This window comes from Melopsittacus undulatus, chromosome 2 (assembly GCF_012275295.1).
Source record: "Melopsittacus undulatus isolate bMelUnd1 chromosome 2, bMelUnd1.mat.Z, whole genome shotgun sequence".
Lineage (NCBI taxonomy): Eukaryota > Metazoa > Chordata > Aves > Psittaciformes > Psittaculidae > Melopsittacus > Melopsittacus undulatus.
The window spans coordinates 53406110-53424887 of record NC_047528.1 but is presented as its reverse complement, the minus strand read 5'-3'; the positions used below and the strand labels follow the sequence as shown (position 1 = coordinate 53424887).

The 18778-nt window shown below is 39.7% G+C and overlaps 1 protein-coding gene across 2 annotated transcripts in view; it reads right to left on the bottom strand.

The window, feature by feature from the left end:
- Positions 1-527: 527 nt before the first annotated feature.
- Positions 528-18778, bottom strand: part of CLYBL (citramalyl-CoA lyase) — a 168699-nt gene continuing 150448 nt past the window's right edge. The window contains exons 7-9 of one of the 2 annotated variants that reach the window (XM_034074496.1): positions 16287-16411; positions 1085-1184; positions 528-964 (exon numbers count right to left, since the gene is read on the bottom strand). In XM_034074496.1, the coding sequence (XP_033930387.1) occupies positions 1089-1184; positions 16287-16411 (221 nt within the window). In that variant the 3' untranslated portion in view covers positions 528-964; positions 1085-1088. Of the gene's footprint in view, positions 1185-16286; positions 16412-18778 lie in introns of both variants that reach the window. The other variant, XM_034074495.1, reaches the window with a different exon arrangement.

Sequence of the window (18778 nt, the reverse complement as noted above, 5' to 3'; positions counted from 1 at the left end):
GCGTTGCTGCTGTGTAGGTCATGAAAAGGTTGGTGCATAGTTTAAAACTTCCCATTCTGTTAATTTCTTAAAGAACAGTCGTTCATGGTCTGAGCACAAAAGCTCATGATTTAATGAGGAACAGAAACAAAATCTCTGATTGTTGGTGTTTCAAACTTCATTGGAGTCCTCTGGCAACCACAAGTTGATCCTCTGCAGCTTCAATACCCTTTAGCCCTCCATATAAGAGTACATGCTGAATAGAGGACAATGCCTGGTTGTTATGTTTATTTACCCTTACTACAAGCTGGGTTAACCTCTTCAAAACAGCTTTACTAAGCCCGTTAACCACACGGCCCACATGATCTGTAGCCGTATCCCTAATGTGATGTAAATCTGACTCGAGACCATATGCACAAGTTCTGCTGCATTGTGTCTCCGAAAACTACAAGTTTATTGCTGTCCAACCCTTCCCAGGCTGGATGCTTCCAGGAGGAAACGCTCTGAATAGCAACCACTTAAAAAAGGGAAGAAAGTCAAGAGTCCCGTGTTGTCGGAGCAGTGTTTTTAATGGCTGTTGAACATTTACAGAAGGGGGGGAAGAAAGGGAAGGGAAGGGACGCGAAGCCTGCACAGGGTAATGATTTTCATCTCCATTATTTCATCCGGTCCGTAATTATGCAGGGCTTTGCCCTTTCTGCCAGGAGTTCTGCGCTGGATCGGGAAGAATTGTAGATACAAATAGAAGTGATTGACCCTGTTTTCATCTGCTTTTTTTTAACAGAGCTCATAGCTTATGTTTTGCCTTTCTCCTTCAGTGAAGTCATTGTCCCATATTCGTAGTCATTATCATGATGTCATACGGTTGGTGATGTAAGTTCGTTGTAGGTTATGAGTAGTACATGGGCTGTGCAGAAGTGAGCAGTGGTTTGAGTTGGGAACAGTTTTAGCAATTAGCAGTTCTGGCAAGCAGACTATGACAGATCTGCAAAATGGAAATGGATTTCTGCTTAAGCTTGACATCTTTAATTTTTTTTACCCCCCCAAGTATTATATTCATCTTTTAAAACAGCTACTGGGGCCCCATGGTGAGAGCTTCATTTACCAGCTCATTTTTTCTTGATGGCTGTGGCAAGCGTAACAATGTTCTGTGCCTGCTTCAGTAATGGCATGTCGATCATGCTTCCGTGGAAAGTAAACGCTCCCTGGAAAAGAGAGAATGTAAACTTCCTGAGAGGATCTCTAGAAACTGTAGGTGGCTCGTCTTCTATAAAAACACATTCGTTCGCCAAGACACATCAGCTCCCACAGGAATCTTGAACAAGTTTTACACGACAAACTAACTGAGACGGGCCAAATGCATTTAAAGAAATGTGGTGAGCACCGAGTGCTCCACAGAGGAGGAAAAGAGGGAGAAAAGAGAAGCCCAGTGTGCAGCCTGCTTGTTTTGGCCTCTCTAGCTGGCAGATATCAAGAGGCAGCGAGGCCGTGTATGCCAGCTGTGTCTGGCAGACCTTGTGCCTGGGGCTTAGCTCTGCTCCCCACACCTAGCATGATCACCCTCCAGTGCTAGGGCTGTGCTTCTGAGAGGTGGAAGGAAGATTTCGTGACTTGGGGATGGGCTGAGTCTCCATCAGGTCTCCAGTGCTAAAGACAAGCTGGGCCTGTGCTTAGAGACAGCGGCTGGGATGAAAGGTGGAAAAACCTAAGTGGCTGATGTGATAATATTGCCCAAATCTGCTCTGGAGCCAAGGCAAAGCACACCTGAGCACTGCATATCTCCTCAAGCGGATGCAAAACTAGCCGTGTGGCTTTGTGGTGGCTATGTGAGAGTCAGGGCAGGTTTCAGAAATCACTTGGTATTTCTGGGGTTTTGTGTTAGTACCATGGTGACAAGCTTAAAATAATTAACTATGAATCACAGCTAGATATTCAACAGAAGACACATGTTCTGGAAAGGGTCGAACCTGACTTGTTCCTTTGGATGCTTTAATCCACACATATGTTGCTGAGGTAGGATTCTGAAGATTAAAACTGTGCATCAAGACATGCCAAAGTTCAGTGGGCAAAAAACCCCGCAACATTGTATTTGTAATTCTGACAGTACTGGACAAAATCCCCACATACAAATATGCAAACCCTTCTCTGAAGAATTCAGAATTGAAAGCCTGGCCCCAGCATTGCGGAGGGTGTCTCTGAGAAGCTATGTGCACCCTTTCAGTGTCCTGCTGCAAGTGATACAGGATCACAGGCTGGCCTTAGATTTGACAGTGAGCAAGGCCAACCAAGAACAGGGTAAGAGCGATAGTGACATGTGTGACTGTGCATGCATAGTGAGAGAAATGCAGAGGAGAACAAGACATTTCTTGTTTACTGTTTTTCATTTAAGGCTCAATAATCATTAGAGGATTCCAGTGAGTAAAGTGAAAATATAACCCAAATGTACAAAACTGTTTAGGAAATGTGTTGCTCCAGTGACATATCTTGCTTGACTGAAGCAGTATTAATTAAATACTAAATCACATTCTGGAATGGTTAAGACAAAAATCCACCTTAAACAGTAATCTAGCACAAATTAATATTGTTGCATGTAAGAACATGCTGTATTAAAGCCATTAAAAACCTTATAGTTAAAACTATTATTTTATCCAAAGTAGTATTTCCTACTATAGCTCACACTGTTTTAGGTGAGCTTGGGAATAACGGACGGGCAGATACTCAAGGGTAGATGCTTCAACTCAAATTTCTTTTTTACAGAGCAACCAATCAACCCCACATTATTACCCAACAACATTAATATATTACTTATATATTAATTAAATACTTATATATTAATTACTTATATATTAATACTTATATATTAATTATATTACTATTGCTATTCATAATAATACACCAGTTTTTGTCTTAGCTATATCTCATCCATTTTCACTTATACTTTTAAACCTTTAAAGAAAATGCAGCCACAAACGATGCAATTCATTAGCTATTGTGAAAATAAATTCGGAAATAAGTAAACATTTTACGACATGGGACTTCTTCAGACTAATTCAGGTCTATGCAGTGGTCTCAAAAAGCAAGATACATTTTTTTCATTGTAAGAAAAGCATGTTTTAATTGTGCCTATTTTTCTATAGGCATTCAGTCAAATAACAGCTATTGCTTAAAAGAGAAATTTGCATGTGGGATGACAGTGACAGCAGAGATATGTTAGGGTCTGGAATTATCCTTCCTAGGTCTGTGAAATGGCTGAGCTAGGAACACAGCTATCCTAAGTACCTGCAATAGTTTGCAGAAAGAGCTGGGTGCTGAGCAATGGCAATTCTCATTGCTGGTGGTCTGAATCATGATCGGGAGGGTCTTATCCCTCCTACTGACTGTATACGGGATGCTCTAAAGTCAGGTACCTCTGCAGGTGCCTAAATTGGAGCATGATGAATCTGGGTCAGAATGTCTTTTTAGAAAGCAGGAGTTAATTAAGCAGCATGCCTGTCCTCTCTTCATTAAAATAACATGTTCAGAAAGGAAACCAGGATAATAGTACTATGTGTTAGCGTGTGTGTGGACACACGAGCACTGAGCCACTTGAAATCTGTCATATGTTCTCTTCTTGTCAGCATGCAGCTGTAGTTTGGGTTGCTAGGAATATGAATTCTTGAAGGAAAAAAATGCTTTTTTGTTTCCTAACACCAAAGAGTAACACGAAGAAGTTGGCTTCTCTGCCTGTTCACTCTGAGGCTTATTTTCTCCCTGCTAATTTGCAGCGTTGAGCTAAAGTCCAGAAAAAGAAATGGATTTTAATGCCATTGAATATACTTTATTCACTGCCTCTCTTTCCACCCACAGGTTCCAACAGATAGGAAATACCAGTAATTATAGCTTTGTCCCCATGTTCTTTTTTTGAATTCTGCTAGATGAAATTTGCCTTTAACATTCTTTTGATTTTTTCTCACATGAATATAAAGAAAACAGGGCTTTCTATAAACACCATTTGCTTTGATAGCATTAATCTGGGGATTAATTTAGTCATAGACCTAAATTTTCTTTTTGGCTAATTTTCTTAATAATCTCATGCTTCCAGCCTGTACTTAGACTTCCAGTAGTTCAGCTCTGGGACCAGGGCTCTGTTCCTAAGGATGATTGCAGTGTGAATGGGAGTGACAGCAGGTGTGTGGTGTGAGGCCAGTGTTTGCATCCATTGTTTTTGGTGGCTGTGGTTCTCACTCACCATGTAACCATATAAATCATTCAGAGGGAGCCTTTTCAGAAACCTGTAAAAAGACCCCAGCTCCAGGTGAGTCAAATGAGTCAGACCTGCCTTGGGAAGAGACAGACCTTCCAGGTAAAGGCTGATGGAGTTGCTGGGGGAAGCAGTGGCCAGGAGGTAGAACCGCAGCTGATGGGTGCAGCCTTTGGGAGATGATGCATGGGTGCAATAACTCAGCTGGGTTGAGAAGTGAGGGAATGGAGGACAACTGTGGTATTTACAGAACAGAGGGGTTTGTATTTGCACAACCTTTGGCTTCCCTCAGCCTGATTGCTGTATGCTGCTTCCAGGGAGCAATCAAGGAAGAAAGGGAACAGGCAGCATTTCCCCTTTGGGTCATCATGCAGACTAGCTAAGAGTCCTTCCCAGTTGATTGACAAGTGAGGAAAGACTCAAAGGTGATTTATTCTGTGAGAGCAGAGCAACAAGAGGAACACAGACCCATCCAGCTTCTCTTCTCTCTGCCTGGTTATTGCAGCTGCCCACAAAGCTCACCAAGTAATTATTTCCCCATCTCCATTTCTTGTATCAGACCACCTTCTCTAGGCTGAATGGCGCAGGACCAGTACTGTGCAATCTGATGCATCCCCCAGGAACCATGTAGTACGTGAACGTGACAAATCCACAATGACATTTAATGTTCTGTTAAAAGAGTAGTAACATTTTAAAAAACGTAACAGCTATTTATGCAAGATGCAGGCCATGCTGGGTAAAGTCTTAACAGCTCTACTTTGAATTTCAATATATCCTAAAGTGGTTTGAGAATGGAACAGAGAAGGCTTTTGGCAAATACAGGAAACAGCTGGAAGGGAATTAAAATTACAGTAAACTGTTAGGTTTTTTTTGTGGGGTTTTGGGTTCTTTTTTATTTTTATTTTTTTATTTTTTCATAAGGGAATGGTAAAAAATTACAGCAATGGAAAAAAGAAAATTGAGCATGGTCAGCCCTGAGTGATAGACAGATCTAGCCTACAGACAGGAGATACTGTAAGGCAGTTGATAGAAAACAGCAGTTTTCACAGGCCAGGAGCTGAAGACATAAGCTTGTGAAAAAGAGGGCAAACGGAGTTGCGCAGTAAGAATAACCAATGTAGTGAATTTCCAGGTAGCTGTGGAGAGACCAAAGAGGTACAAAACTAAACTTTGTAACACATCAGTTTGGCAGAGCTTATGAACCTCCTTTTGGCTAAATGCAGACAGTACCAAAACCAACGCAGATTTAGCCAAGTTCAGCATGTAATTGAGGGCTCTTTTTTGACAACTTAGAACACAACTCTGGCCATATGCTGCCATAGATCTTGAACATGGCTCTTGTCATCTCTATATAGTATCCTTAAAGATTTCCTTTACCTATAAGAAATGACATGTATCAAGTTGCAGAAAGAGTCTAAATGTTGGTCTGTTATTTGTCGTGGCCGAAACATGAACACGTTAATGCAGTGTTCCCAGGAACATGAAGACCTCCTCTTTTTGTGTGTGTCTATGAGTGGCAGCATCCAGGAACATTTGATTTGTGAAACTTTTGGGAGTAGTTAAGAACTTGGTAAATCTGTTTGATCGTCTCATAAACAGAGTGTATGTATACATATACATATATATTTGTCTGTATATATATATATATTTCTTTTTTTTCCTGGCAAACATTATTTTACCTTTCTAGAAGTTAAATGGATGGGATTCAGTGTCCATGATTTCTGTGTCATCTGGGGATCAATATGTTCTGGTGGAACCAGGAAAGGGGAAGAAATGATACAGGCAATTCTCTTGCTAGGGTTTCTCATGTGTGGTAAAACTGTATTTCTTTTAACTACAACAGGGGATGGACAGGATCACAGGTGAGGTACCCTTTATGTTTTTACAGAAGACCAGGGAAAAGTAAAGTTTCACACTTCTTCATCTGTCCTGAAACCCTTTTATATAATATACAATGTTATGTGGGGTTTTACTCCCATCAGCTTTTGTCTCCTTATGTACCACTGGGTTAACAAGAGAAACAATCTATCATGATACAGAATGTTTAGGCACCTCATAGTTATGTGACACAGTTCTCCCTGAGCTGTGGATTAAAGCACATGAGTTAATTAAAGTAAAATAATAATTGTTCTGGGACATGTGGGACAGTGATCAGATGAGCTAGTCCCCTTGGGCTGACAAGATGGAAGAATTAGATGTATTCTTGCATCTGGGAATGCTTGTGGCTTTTTCCTCAGCATTTGCTCCATCTGTGGTTATCTGTGCCTCTATCTATATCCATACTAATGACTGCAATGAACTCTCTAAGAGGGTTACTGAAGACCCTCAGTTCTTAGACCCCTGAAATCTATTAATCACCTGCATTGGTGCTAAATGTGAGGATTTGCTTTCCTAAGCTGTAGCAAGTATATGCTTTTTGAAGTACCAGTTAAGTCCTGTAAATTCAAAAAAAGCCTACCTGCTTCCTGTTTGATGGCAGGTGGGATTCCAAACATGAGCACTGGTTGTGAGAACTCTGCTCTCTGTTTTGGGAACCAATGCTGTTGTTATTAATTACCTCAATCATTGGCAAGCCCTTGTTAGCAAACCTTTGATTTGACACCCTATGATGTTCTATGAGATCTCATCATACAGGTAGTCAGCAACTTTTAACTCCCACAGGACAGTGGCCAGGATTTTCATAAGAACATATTTAAAAAGATTACATTAAGCCTATGACTCATCTACAATAGAAAGGAAAACAAAAATTGTCTTTCATCAGATGAAGGAACGTATCCAATAGCACTATCTTTATTTGTTGTGTGTGTTAATGGATAGGCTGTCCTGGGCCACTATGTAGAGACACCCAAATTTTTTGAAAGCAGTTTACTTTGGAAATCTAGTCAGAAAATTCAGATGGCAGGCTTGGAGGTGCAGGGGATCCTGGTAAAGTATGTAAGGCTTTGGCATGGGGTACCCGGGCCAGTGAGAGAAAAGGAAAAGCCAAGGTCATGTGCCCTGAAATTGCAATAAGGACAAGAAAGCACCTGTTACTGAATTTTGAACAGAGTATAGGCCTAAGATAAGGGCTATCTAATGTTTATGGAATTGCCAAAAAACTCTCTGCCACTAGTTAGCTGACTGTTGCTCAGAAGACAAGCAAACTCATGAGTAAGGACAGGTCCTTAGATGGCACTCTGCTGTCACAGGGTTAGACATACTGCCCTGCTGATGGAGATCGGGTTTTCTTCAGTTACTTCTCTGAACAGTTTAGCCAGCAATACTTTCATTTGCAAACCAAATCCCTGCAATGAGTGTGTGGCAGTTGGGTTATCTCCTTGTCCTACTTCTGTGGGAATGTGCATCTAGGACCTAGGGAAAATGGTCGTAGAGGCACCAGTGAGCCAGCCACCCTTCTCTCCTCCAATTCCTTCATCATTAGGAAATGTTATGAATGAAACAGAGCTCCAACACTGCTCTGATAACGCAGGCCAAAGGCTGTGTGTGAATACAGCCATTGTCTAAACAAATAATTATGTAAGAAACTCCCCTCCAACCCCTATGACCTGTACCAGCATCCACAGTTAGATGCCAGACTAAAAGGACATGAGCAAAATGGGTGATGTCAGCTAGCCAATGCAAACTTTGTGTAACTTCCAAAGGGGAAAGACAGAACCCATATAGACAAGCATCTTCAAGTTCAAGGATGCAAAAAATCTTTGATCCAGAGTTGTCCGAGAAACACTGATTCTTTCTAATGGTAATTCAGTGGCTCACCCACTTCTAAAACCCAAAGGTCTAGTTATGACTTTTTGGAGACCACAAAAATGTGTTGAATAAACCCACTAAAATCTGCTTAAGTCTGAGAATATTATCTCTAATCCTGCGCTATATTAACTGTTATAAGCAAATAAGAGTGTTGTGGTCTGGAAGAAGGGCAGATTTGCTCTTCTGAGGAGGGAAGGAAGCAGGTGGATAGCAAAGAGGCCCCCTAAAAAGCATGGCATTCAGGAAGATAATTCCCCTTGGATTAATGAAAACACACATTGCTTAAGAGACCCCCTGCAGAGGAAATTTGGAAATCTTTGCCTTGGGGCTTAAAAAGAACACTTGGATTTGCTTACAGGTAATGAACAAAAGAGGAGAGAGTCATGGTCACAGCAAATGGCATTGGGTCTGTGCCTGGGGGAGGAGTGATTATTGTGACTACAGAGGAATTACTTTCTCTTGAAACAGAAGGCTGAAGCCATATTTTTGGGGAAGTCAAGAGTAGGAAATAAGCTGGCAGCTGTGATGGTGCTGGATGCAGGTTTAATTAATTTTTTTCTTCTGCAAGTTGTAGCCAAAGTGCCGTCTTGAAGAGCTGGGTCATGATTCCACCTTTTAGTGATGAACTTCCAAAGGTCAGTGATCTGCTAGGAGATGTTCGATGATATATGGGTCAACTGAGCACATTTTTCAGGCTATGACAAGATAATGTCTCACTATCTTCTCTGCTGAGGCCTGTCCTGCCTCCAGATCAGATTGACGCACAACTGTGGCCTTCTTTTACATTCTGCAGTATGTAGGAAATGCCTAAATAACTAATGCAGTCACATATGACAGACTAAAGACTTCATAGAGGGCAAGTTACATGAACAGAGCTTTCTGGGTTACGTATTTCTGTACCTTCTCATTTGAACCTTTTGACAATCACCACTTTTCTGTAGCAACAGGGAGGAGAGAGAGTTATACACAAAATCTTTGGGAAAATAAATCATCCCTGAAAAGATTTTTAAAAACATGTATTTGTGGTATGAGAAGATGCTCTTGTGGGTCTCTGTGATCTGTTGAAAGAAGGGATTGATGGGAGGGAATTCTGCAAATTAGCAATACCAGGAAGTTTCTGAAGCCATTTTGTTGATATGAAGAAAACACTAAGTATCACTATCTGTTGTTTCTTTTCATCACTGTAAACTTCCACCAGAGTAGGAACAGTTAGTGCAGATGATAAATCAGTTTGCAATGCCAGAAGCAGGCCTGTTTTTATGAGAGAGGCTTCTTCCTCTAGGAGGGGATGGAAGGACACAAAAGGTCGAGAACGAAAGAGCAACAACCTCATGAAAAAGAGATTAATTTTTACCTCAAATAACTCCCTAGCAGCAGTACAAGAACTCTGACAGAAAGAACACTTTCTAAAGCTCAACAGGTAGAGAGTACTTCATGATCCCTCAAGTCCACAGTGGGGCAGGAAAGATGAAAAACAAGGACCTACAAGGTCTTTTATTTCTCCTCCACCTGACATTATCATCCCCAGCCCATGGATAAGGGTCCTGCCCTGCTATGTAAGCTGAAAAACCTGCTTTTCCCTTTTTACAGCCCCCCAAGCTGCCTGAACCACTGGGCACAGCCATTCTGGCAGGGATGGGCCCCGTGGGCCAGCTTCAGAAACTCCTTCAAGACACCAAAGTCTCTACCACCTCTCACTGAGCGAACAACCTGTATAAGAGCCCTTAATGAAAGGCAGACATGAGGGTTTTTTTTACTGCTGTCTTTACATTTTCTTTAGTTTCCTTCTCATTGTGGTTGTCTTCCTGTGTGCTCTTTTAGAATAGGAAATAACTAAATTAAAGAAACAGGAGAAAGTCCTAGAAATCAGGAATATTCCCCATTGGTTTCCATCCTCTATCTTATAATGTATTGGGAACGGAAGAGCACACTTGCTGCTGCCAAGCAAATCTTTATTTTATAGCACAAAAGCAGCTTCCTGGACAAACATCCTATCCAACCATGCATTTTTTCCCCCCTAGTGAGCATCATGGTTATTATATGGAAAAATGAAAAGTAACTAATATTAAGATTTCAGTATCCTCAAATGCCCTTAATTAAGTCATTTAGAATTAACTTGGGGCTTATAGTCATGGAAGCAATTTGTTAAATATAGACTAGAAAATTTCATCTGGAAGTAAATGACTACAGGATACACAAAAGGCATTTGACATTGTAAAATACAACAAAGGCAAGAAAAGTAATAACAGTGAAACTCGTTCTGTCAACAAGGATGGAATTGCCAATATTTTTGTATTCTGTATTTTTTCTAATTTCAGATTCATTTTCTGAGTAGGATTGAACAGCCATTTTTTACTGCGATTCTCTGTTTCAGCTGACAGAGCTTTTGCAGAGAGCTTCTCCATGTCCCTGAAAAAGACAGCCAGCACAGACAGGAGTGAAAAGGCAGCAAGACCGCTGCTACGTAAATTAACTGAAACAGTATTTTGGGTGTACAGGCTTCTGAATTCCCTCAGTAAGCCTTAAAAAGAGCCATCTGGTCAGAACATTACATCTCTGTTTAGATCCTGCTTTGGAAATTGAAACGAGGCTCTTGAGCACTTGCTAATGCTTTTTAAAGGGGGATTTGGAAGGTGAGTAGTTGCCTTGATGGGTTGCTTCTTGCGGAGCAGGTTTTGGCAGGACAGTGGGCAGGTGTCTGTGGCAATGGGTCTCCCCACCCCATGCTTGCAAAAAAGCATTGCCTGCATTGGGAGCATGCTGGCATGGCATGGTCCTTCCAAAAACAAGGGCATTTACCCTGTCTTAGCCAATCCCTGCATGCACCTCTGTGAGCCGACAAGGATGAAGGGGTTGTACCTTGCTGAGGAGAAACCCAGAGAGGTGCCAACCCATACCCTCTGTAGAGCCCATGTCCCCTGGGTCAGGAGCTGCCTCCTCCAGAAGCTACTTCCAGGTGGAAAGGCTGTGGAGGGACACAGCATCCGTCCTTCTGCTCCCAGCTCGCAGAGGAGCTTCTCCCAGTGGGAAACGTCAAAGCGTCATCCAAGTCCTTCTCCCCCTGAGTTTTGGACACAGGTCTTTAATGAGTGGAGGAAAACAGATTAAGAGCCACCAAAAGCCTGCTGGGGAGAGGATGGGGGGAGTTGGCAAGAAATTGTCTTGTATGAGTTTCTGCCCTGCTTAGGAGCTTTTGCAGCCCCGCATAGTGAAATCTGTCTCCTTCTCTCCCCACCTGGCATAACTCCCTCAGGACTGATTGCACCAGCATAGGAACCAGTATAGCACAAGCAATTAGCTATTACAGCCCCTTCTGCTCTGTTGTAAAGGTTCGAAATTTGCCCCCAGATGGATCTTTCTAACAGAAAAGCCAACTGTGACACAAACCACATTTCTAAAATATTTTTCAAATACTAAAATTCTACAGAGAAACTTTAAAGCACCAATATGAGCTCCTTTGATCTCCCTTTATTCATCAGCTTTCACATTAAAATTTCACTTGGCCACTTTTTAAAAAGATAAATAACATAATATGGCCCACATGTTATGTTTTTTATATCTCACTAGCCCTCTCCATCTTTGCAGAGAGATGCACCTGAGCCTATACTTCTTAAGGCCAAAGCTCATAAAAGGTGGCAATTTATCACAAATCTTTGAATATCCCACTCTGCAGCATGAGGAATATACATTGCTTAATTAACATAAATGACAGCAAACGCCCTGCATCCTCAGAGTGAGGGCTGACAAGGCTGCAGCCCAGCATGCACAGAGGTACCCTGTACTGCTGGCTGATGGTTTGTAGCACCTCAAATCTCTGTCTGCAGTCTGTCCTGGGCAATGGGAGAAGAGAACTGGGCTGCTCCCTCACCCACAGGTCCATGTAAAGCCCTGATATATAATATCCTATAAAGCATGATACAATCCCTGCAGGTTATTGGGGTCCCACACAGCCCGATGCCAGAAGGATGCTCCAGTGCATCCATCGCAGGAGGCAGTCCAGAGAAGCCTGCTGCCCTTGGAAAACAGCCGTGGCCTCCCCTCACCCATGGGCTGGATTGGGATGGGATGGATCTCTTGTGCCTGGGGGTTGTACATGGAGAGCCTTCATGGGGGCTGTGGCACTGCTGGGAGAGGGAGGGCAGTGGGGAGGGACCTCCCCAGGTGGCAGTGGGAGCTGGATCTGGCCCAAGCACGAGGGTGCATCGTTTCCAAGATACAGTGTCTTGGGGTAGCTTTTCCTAAACAAAGAGCACTGTAAGGGAGCCACTGCTGGAAATTTCCATTCCTTTGTTGGGTAGATGCTGTGTAAATAAATGCATTCCTGAGGTTTTTCATAATCCTGGAAAGGTCCATAAACCAAACTGTATAGTTTGTCGAATCACTGGAGTTCATATATATTATCCCTCAGCTGCTGGGAACATGATATACAATGGTACAGAATATAAGGCAAGAAACATATGTTAAAGGTCTTCTCAGAAGCACTCTGTGCATTCATATGTGGCATGTATAGATATTGCTTCTATTTTGCCCTGTGGGATCTAAAATATCCAACCCATATTTGCAGCTTGGGTTTGTGAATTACTTACCTTAACTCTCAATAATCTTTACCTGACTGGCAACTTTGGTGCCAGCATTTAGCTATTCCCTGGTTCAATGTGCAGGTGCTTTGAAAGCATTTATAGATTAGTACATAAGATAAATGTGTAAGCAACCTCTTACTTTACTCTTCTGCTTTTCTTTCTGTCTGAATTTAAAGACCAAACAATTCAGTAAGATCCTGTCATAATAATTATATTGTGCCTGATGTATTTACAAGTGGAAGGGCTCAAAAATGCATTTTCAATGTCTTACTTTCTTGTCATATATAAATAACTACATATAGAAGAAATTATATTCCTGTATCCAGTGTATTTGTAATGTAAATGGAGGAGTCACTCATATAGTAAAGACTATTGTACTTTCACTGATAAAAGTCAGATGTTTTCCTTGAAATAATCTAGTAACTTTTTCTTTAAACTGCCCTTTACACTGCCAGAACAATGCTTATTACCCTTCTTTTTAATTCTGAACACACTCGAACATTCGCCTTGTATTGAGACTTCCCCAACAGCTATACTTGCTTTCTTTAGGCTGATTTTTTAAATTAAAAAATCATACCCCTACCAATACAATTCCACTGGAAAAAAATATTGAAATGATATGGAAATAATACTTTTCTTTTTTTAGATCTCAAAGTTCTAGACAAAAGAACACTTAATAAACAGTTATATAGAATACAAAATGTACTTTTTCAACATTTGTCTTCTAATTGTTTGAAACACAAGGATGTGATTTATTTCCCAGATATGCTATTTTTCAGTCAGATTAGAAATACTAAAAAAATCCCCCAACCCTACAACCAAAACAACCTAGAAGCCAAACTAAAACAATCCCTTAAACAGGACTATCTCTGTAAGGTAACCCCAAATACTTTTGGCTAGCTGGTCGGTTCTCTAATTTCCTTCTGTTTGGAGACTGCCACAGCATCTCCAATTCAGCAAAGCTTATTCAAGATCCTAATTTTTCCTGACCTTGGTACTCACATTTGGGGGCTACTATGTTGAAGCATTTCAGCTTCCAGAATGAAGCCTTCTCTCAAAGAAAGATCATTACGGCAATTTTAGCTCTCAAACTGGAATAGATTATAAAAGCTTACTACTGTATTTTAATATAAAATATTGTTGAGTAAGGGCATCAAACTTTAAACCCAATTAAAAACAAACTATGATCCTAGAGACTGGAGACCAGTAACTTATCTACCACACAAACAGCTGCACAAATCCCTCACATTTATTTTTTCCAGGCTTTCAACTCTGATTAATAACATGGCAAACCCATGCAAGTCTCAACCATATTAACCACAGCTATATTCTTAGTCTTACTGACATGAACACTTTAATATAATAAAAGTAAAAGGAAAACAGAAGAGGTGTTTCATTAGGACACAAGGATTACTAAAGCCGCTGTGTGGAATATTTGTCAGGAGGTGGTAAGGGAAGAGTTATTACTTACATTTTAGCATGTCGCTAGGACGCGGAGCAAGAGGATCCCTCAGTGAGATATGTTTGCTTTGGAAAAACACTTGAGTAATCAGGCTGTCCAAGCTCTTCTTACTGACACATTTATAATACCAAATTGCAAACTTGGTTAAGAAGTTTGCAGTACTACACGGAAAACCGTTTTTCCAATTTTATTATGGAGCCCAGCAATATGTCAGTGGTACAAGATCCAGAAGTTCATGTATTAACCTGCCAGTCCTTTTTTGTTGATAGACGGCTATATTCAAAATATATGAAGCATGCAACCTGGTTGGTTAAAAAAAAATAGCCCAAGCCATAGACCAGCAGATCTTGCAGCTCATTATAGAAGCTTATACCTTATTTTAGAAGCTTTTATTAATAGAAAAAAATCCCCAAACCCAAACAACCCCCCCAAATGGCTGATATATGCAAGAAACCAGGATAATATCAGTAAAATACTAACTTCAAAACAAATCCAAAGACTAATGCTTGCCTAATACAGAATTATTTAATATTTAATGTGTTTGGCTTCACAATTGTGTGAAGTGGGAGTAGAATTAAATTTAGCCCAGTCTCTTCATCGATTGTTCGTATGACAGGGGTATTCCTTAGCTGAGTTTCTGAAACTAAAATCAGCTGAATGTATTATACACATCATGAAAATATGCAATATTTGGCTGTGTATGGTGTTTGACTTTTCTTTCTGCACTTATCTGCTTACACATTTGCACAAGCAGTATTATAACGATGTGTTTTGTAAGAGAGCCAAAGCTTTGTAAATCGGAATAATGGGCAAAACCAGCCACACATTTTCTATTCCTAAATTCTTTGCATGAAGACAGCTGCATTTCAAACTCAAGGTAACACAACAGATATAGGCACACATCATCCTAATAGTGACACTGAAATAACTGCTCAGGATAGTACCCAAATACCATAGTCATGGATGCATTGGAAACACTCAGGTACTATAGAGGGGGTGTGATAGGCTAGCAAAGAGAAGGGCAGAGTAATAACAAATATCTTCTCACACTTCTACCCTGAGATTAAAGCACCATTTTTACTTTGACCATTTTAGTGTTTTTAATGCATAATATCTGCAGTACCAAACATACAGGGGAACGGGGAAGGCACGTACCCCAATGTATTTCTACTCACCAGAAAGTGAAAAAATACACCTTTATATGGCACCAGAGAAAATCAGATCTTATGCACAGCCTTATATATGAACTTCACTACCAAAGAGATTTGTCTCTTGCTTGAATGCCACATGAGCACATGTGAACCATTCCCACTCATCTGTACTGACATTGGGATTTTGCTTTTTACTAGCCCAGGCTTGGCTGCAACTAAGATAAACATATTTAGCTGCAACTTTTTTTTCTTTCAAAAAGAGGCAAACTGGATTATAGCAAATAACCTTTAAGATAATTAACTGACAATGCCGCAACTAGCATAAAATCTTCCTTCAGGCGACCCCTAATTTAAGTATTACTGGCACAAAGTGGAGACAGATTGTGCATCACCACCGCAATATTTACATAGCAGAAACCCACAGAGCAGGAAACGTGAGACTCAATGATGCACTAAATTAGGAACAATCATATTCTAGTGTTAATTTGCTTTCTCCTCTATCCAAATTTCAGGTCCAGCAATTGGTACAAATGCACATAAAACATTCCCATTTTTAATGATTAAGAAGCACGGTCTGCAAGCAGTTCTGCTCAAAAGTAAATTCACTCACTACCAGGGATGTTTGCAGGATCAAACTCCCAAAAGTGAAACAGGCTTACCAACACAGAGATTTTCTAGAAAAACAACACTTCCTAATCTGCTTATTTCTTTCCATAAATGATGTCTGCACAAGCAGTCTGAATTGTTTGCCAGGCTACCTGCCTTTTGATCGCATATAATTTCCTATGACAGTAACACCGTGATTCTGAGGGATAATGGAGAAGCGGTTTTAATTCACCGATGATGTAGATATATGCAGGTACTCAAAAAGCTGTGTAATCACATAATAAAAGTTAAAATGGAAGGGGAAAGAAAAAGATAACTGGTCTATTTGTAAGTATATTGGGAAGCGATATATTTATAATAAATATACACACTATAATCTATCAAGACACAGATTTCACGAGCACTATTCTCAGTCACAGCATACTTCATGAGATAAATGCAAAGAACCATTACCAATCTTTCTAAATCTTAAATATTATTCAAATTTGGATTCCATTATGGCATATTAACAAAATATTTACCTTGCCTAATCGCTGATGTTCTTCAAAAGCAGAAATCAGTTCTTGTGCCCACTTTATTTTTTCAGGGCTCGGAGAGAACTGTTCCTGGACAACAGCAATTTGGTTGGGGTGAATCACCTGCTTACCTACAAAGAAGATTAATAACACCAGAATCATGCATCGACAAACAGATGTTCAAGCAAAATGTTCCAACCACTTGAGGCTCTCATATGCCTTGCAGACTTTCTTGCTCTTTAACTAATTATTTTACCTGGTTTCTTTAATTTTTTAAACTGGACAACAGGCAGATAGTCTTTAGCCAGATTGTTTTAAGAATTAAAATATCTTGAGCTATGCTTACATTCAATATAGTTTGAAAGAACCTACAATTATTTCTCCTCCCTCCCCATTTCAATTAATACATCTTCTCTTAGTCGTTTCAGGTGCAATTTTCGTTCAGGGCAGTCAGTAACACTTAAGTATAATGCATCTCTGAATATAACTGCATAAATAACAGCTATAGACACTCTTAAATAAATTGTATTAAAATGTGTTCAGAAAATGAGATCTGAAGAAGATGGTAAGAGATTTGTAGGACTGAAAAGTTACCAGTCACATAAGGATCATGCTCCAAATTCTCAGTATTGGTTTAGCATCATAAAATCTTCAGTGTTGTTTAAATTGTTGTAATAGTCAGCAGTTGCAGGCAGATTGCAATATTTATTTAGTCACTGGTATATTAAACAACTACCAGAGATGCCCTGAGGTTTTATGAAGTACTTTTTTTAATTCTGTCTCGTATAAACATATGTTAAGAAAATAAAAATAGATATTGCTCTTTTTTTACTAGAGATTTTGAAATGTGAATAGACAGCCACATAATCTGTTTTAATCTGTTATTGTATTTAGCTATCTAAACCCAAATATAGATCTAATTAGTTTGACAGTTTTAGAAGTGTAACATTTGACATTATTAGTTCATTTCTATGGGAATTTCACAGACGTGTGTGATTTCTGCACTTTGGTTTCAAAGCGTTTCAATAAAGAGAAGCTACTGTAATTCCCAGCTTCCCGTGGAATAAATGACTCTGTGCAAGATAACAAAACTAGTTAGATGGGTGAGTCTGATCCTGCAAACCTGCCACCAAGTGAGCAGTCTCCTTCAAGGGAGGGTCCCACAGCCACCCATCCCATCCCATCCCATCCCACTGCACGCTGCAGCCTCCCACATGAGAGAGATTTTTGCATGCAAGAAGTTTGCAGCACCAGGACCTAGAGAGGCTTCCTGGCACAACAGGGTCTGCTCCCATGTTCTTACTGCCATTAAGCCAGCTGTACGTTAGAAATCAGCCTATCACTGGGTCAAAGAAGTTTCACATATGACCGCAGACATACACCTATTTTAAATGAAGTGATCACTGAAGAAAACCCTGGGATTGCTTTTATCAGACTGCAGTGGGTCTGAGTGATAACCTGGAGTACAAACAAAACCTGGGGATGCAGCATCGTAACATACTTAATTTAAAGAGAAAAGAAACAGTAATTATTTTAGTGTTGTACATTTCTCAGCTAAAAAAAAGAAGTAGCTCAATTTTATTATATTTCCTATTAAACAACCTGTAGTTTATGATCTTATGGGCATTCAAATATTCAATTTGACATTTCAATGTCGTAACTCTTTAAAAAAAATACCTTAAAAATAGGTAAAAACTTTAAACTCCATAAAAACTATATTTTTCAAAAGAAATTACATGGAAACAAATTTTCTTAACTAACGTATTTTACGTTAGGTGTAATCAAAGGGTTTTTTTAGTCAATTTAATCAAATTCACCATTAATAAGATCATGATGTTACTTATTTGTAACAGAACAAATTCTCCCTAGCTAAACTGATCATTCTAAAACTGAAGGGAATAATTCTTGAAAAATCCTAAGGATCTTAACTTTCTGGGAAAAAATGTAGAATATATTTTAAATCATATTTAAGGTCAGTCTACAATTAAAATTAAAAATATTTATCCACAATTTTTTAAGGTGTAAAATATTTCTCTAAAAATATCTGCTTTTGATAGAGAGGTCTGTAGCAGTAAGCTATACTTTCTGTTATTAAAACACTACTGCACAACTTACAAAGTATATAATGCAATTTTTGATTCATAGCACTCAGTTGATTTTTTTCACAGCTTACGTATCCAAATATCTGTATAATAGACATAATGCCACGCAGGAATGAAGCAAATATTTTAAACAGAATTGTTGTTATTGACAAGTTCCTGAGAGAGTGCAAAATTGGAAGACATTAAAATTTATGACCATGAAATCCTTTTTACAGTACCACTTGATATACTGTGCTTTAAATCAATACCTGTCAAGTCTTTTAGGTAACTGTATGATGGTGTCGTTTCAGTCTTCTACAAAAGACTGCAAAAAGAGAGGAAACCTATAGTGTTTCGTATTTATATCTGGCTTCTCAGCATGTAGCATAGGACTTTCTATAATGACAAAGTCAGCTA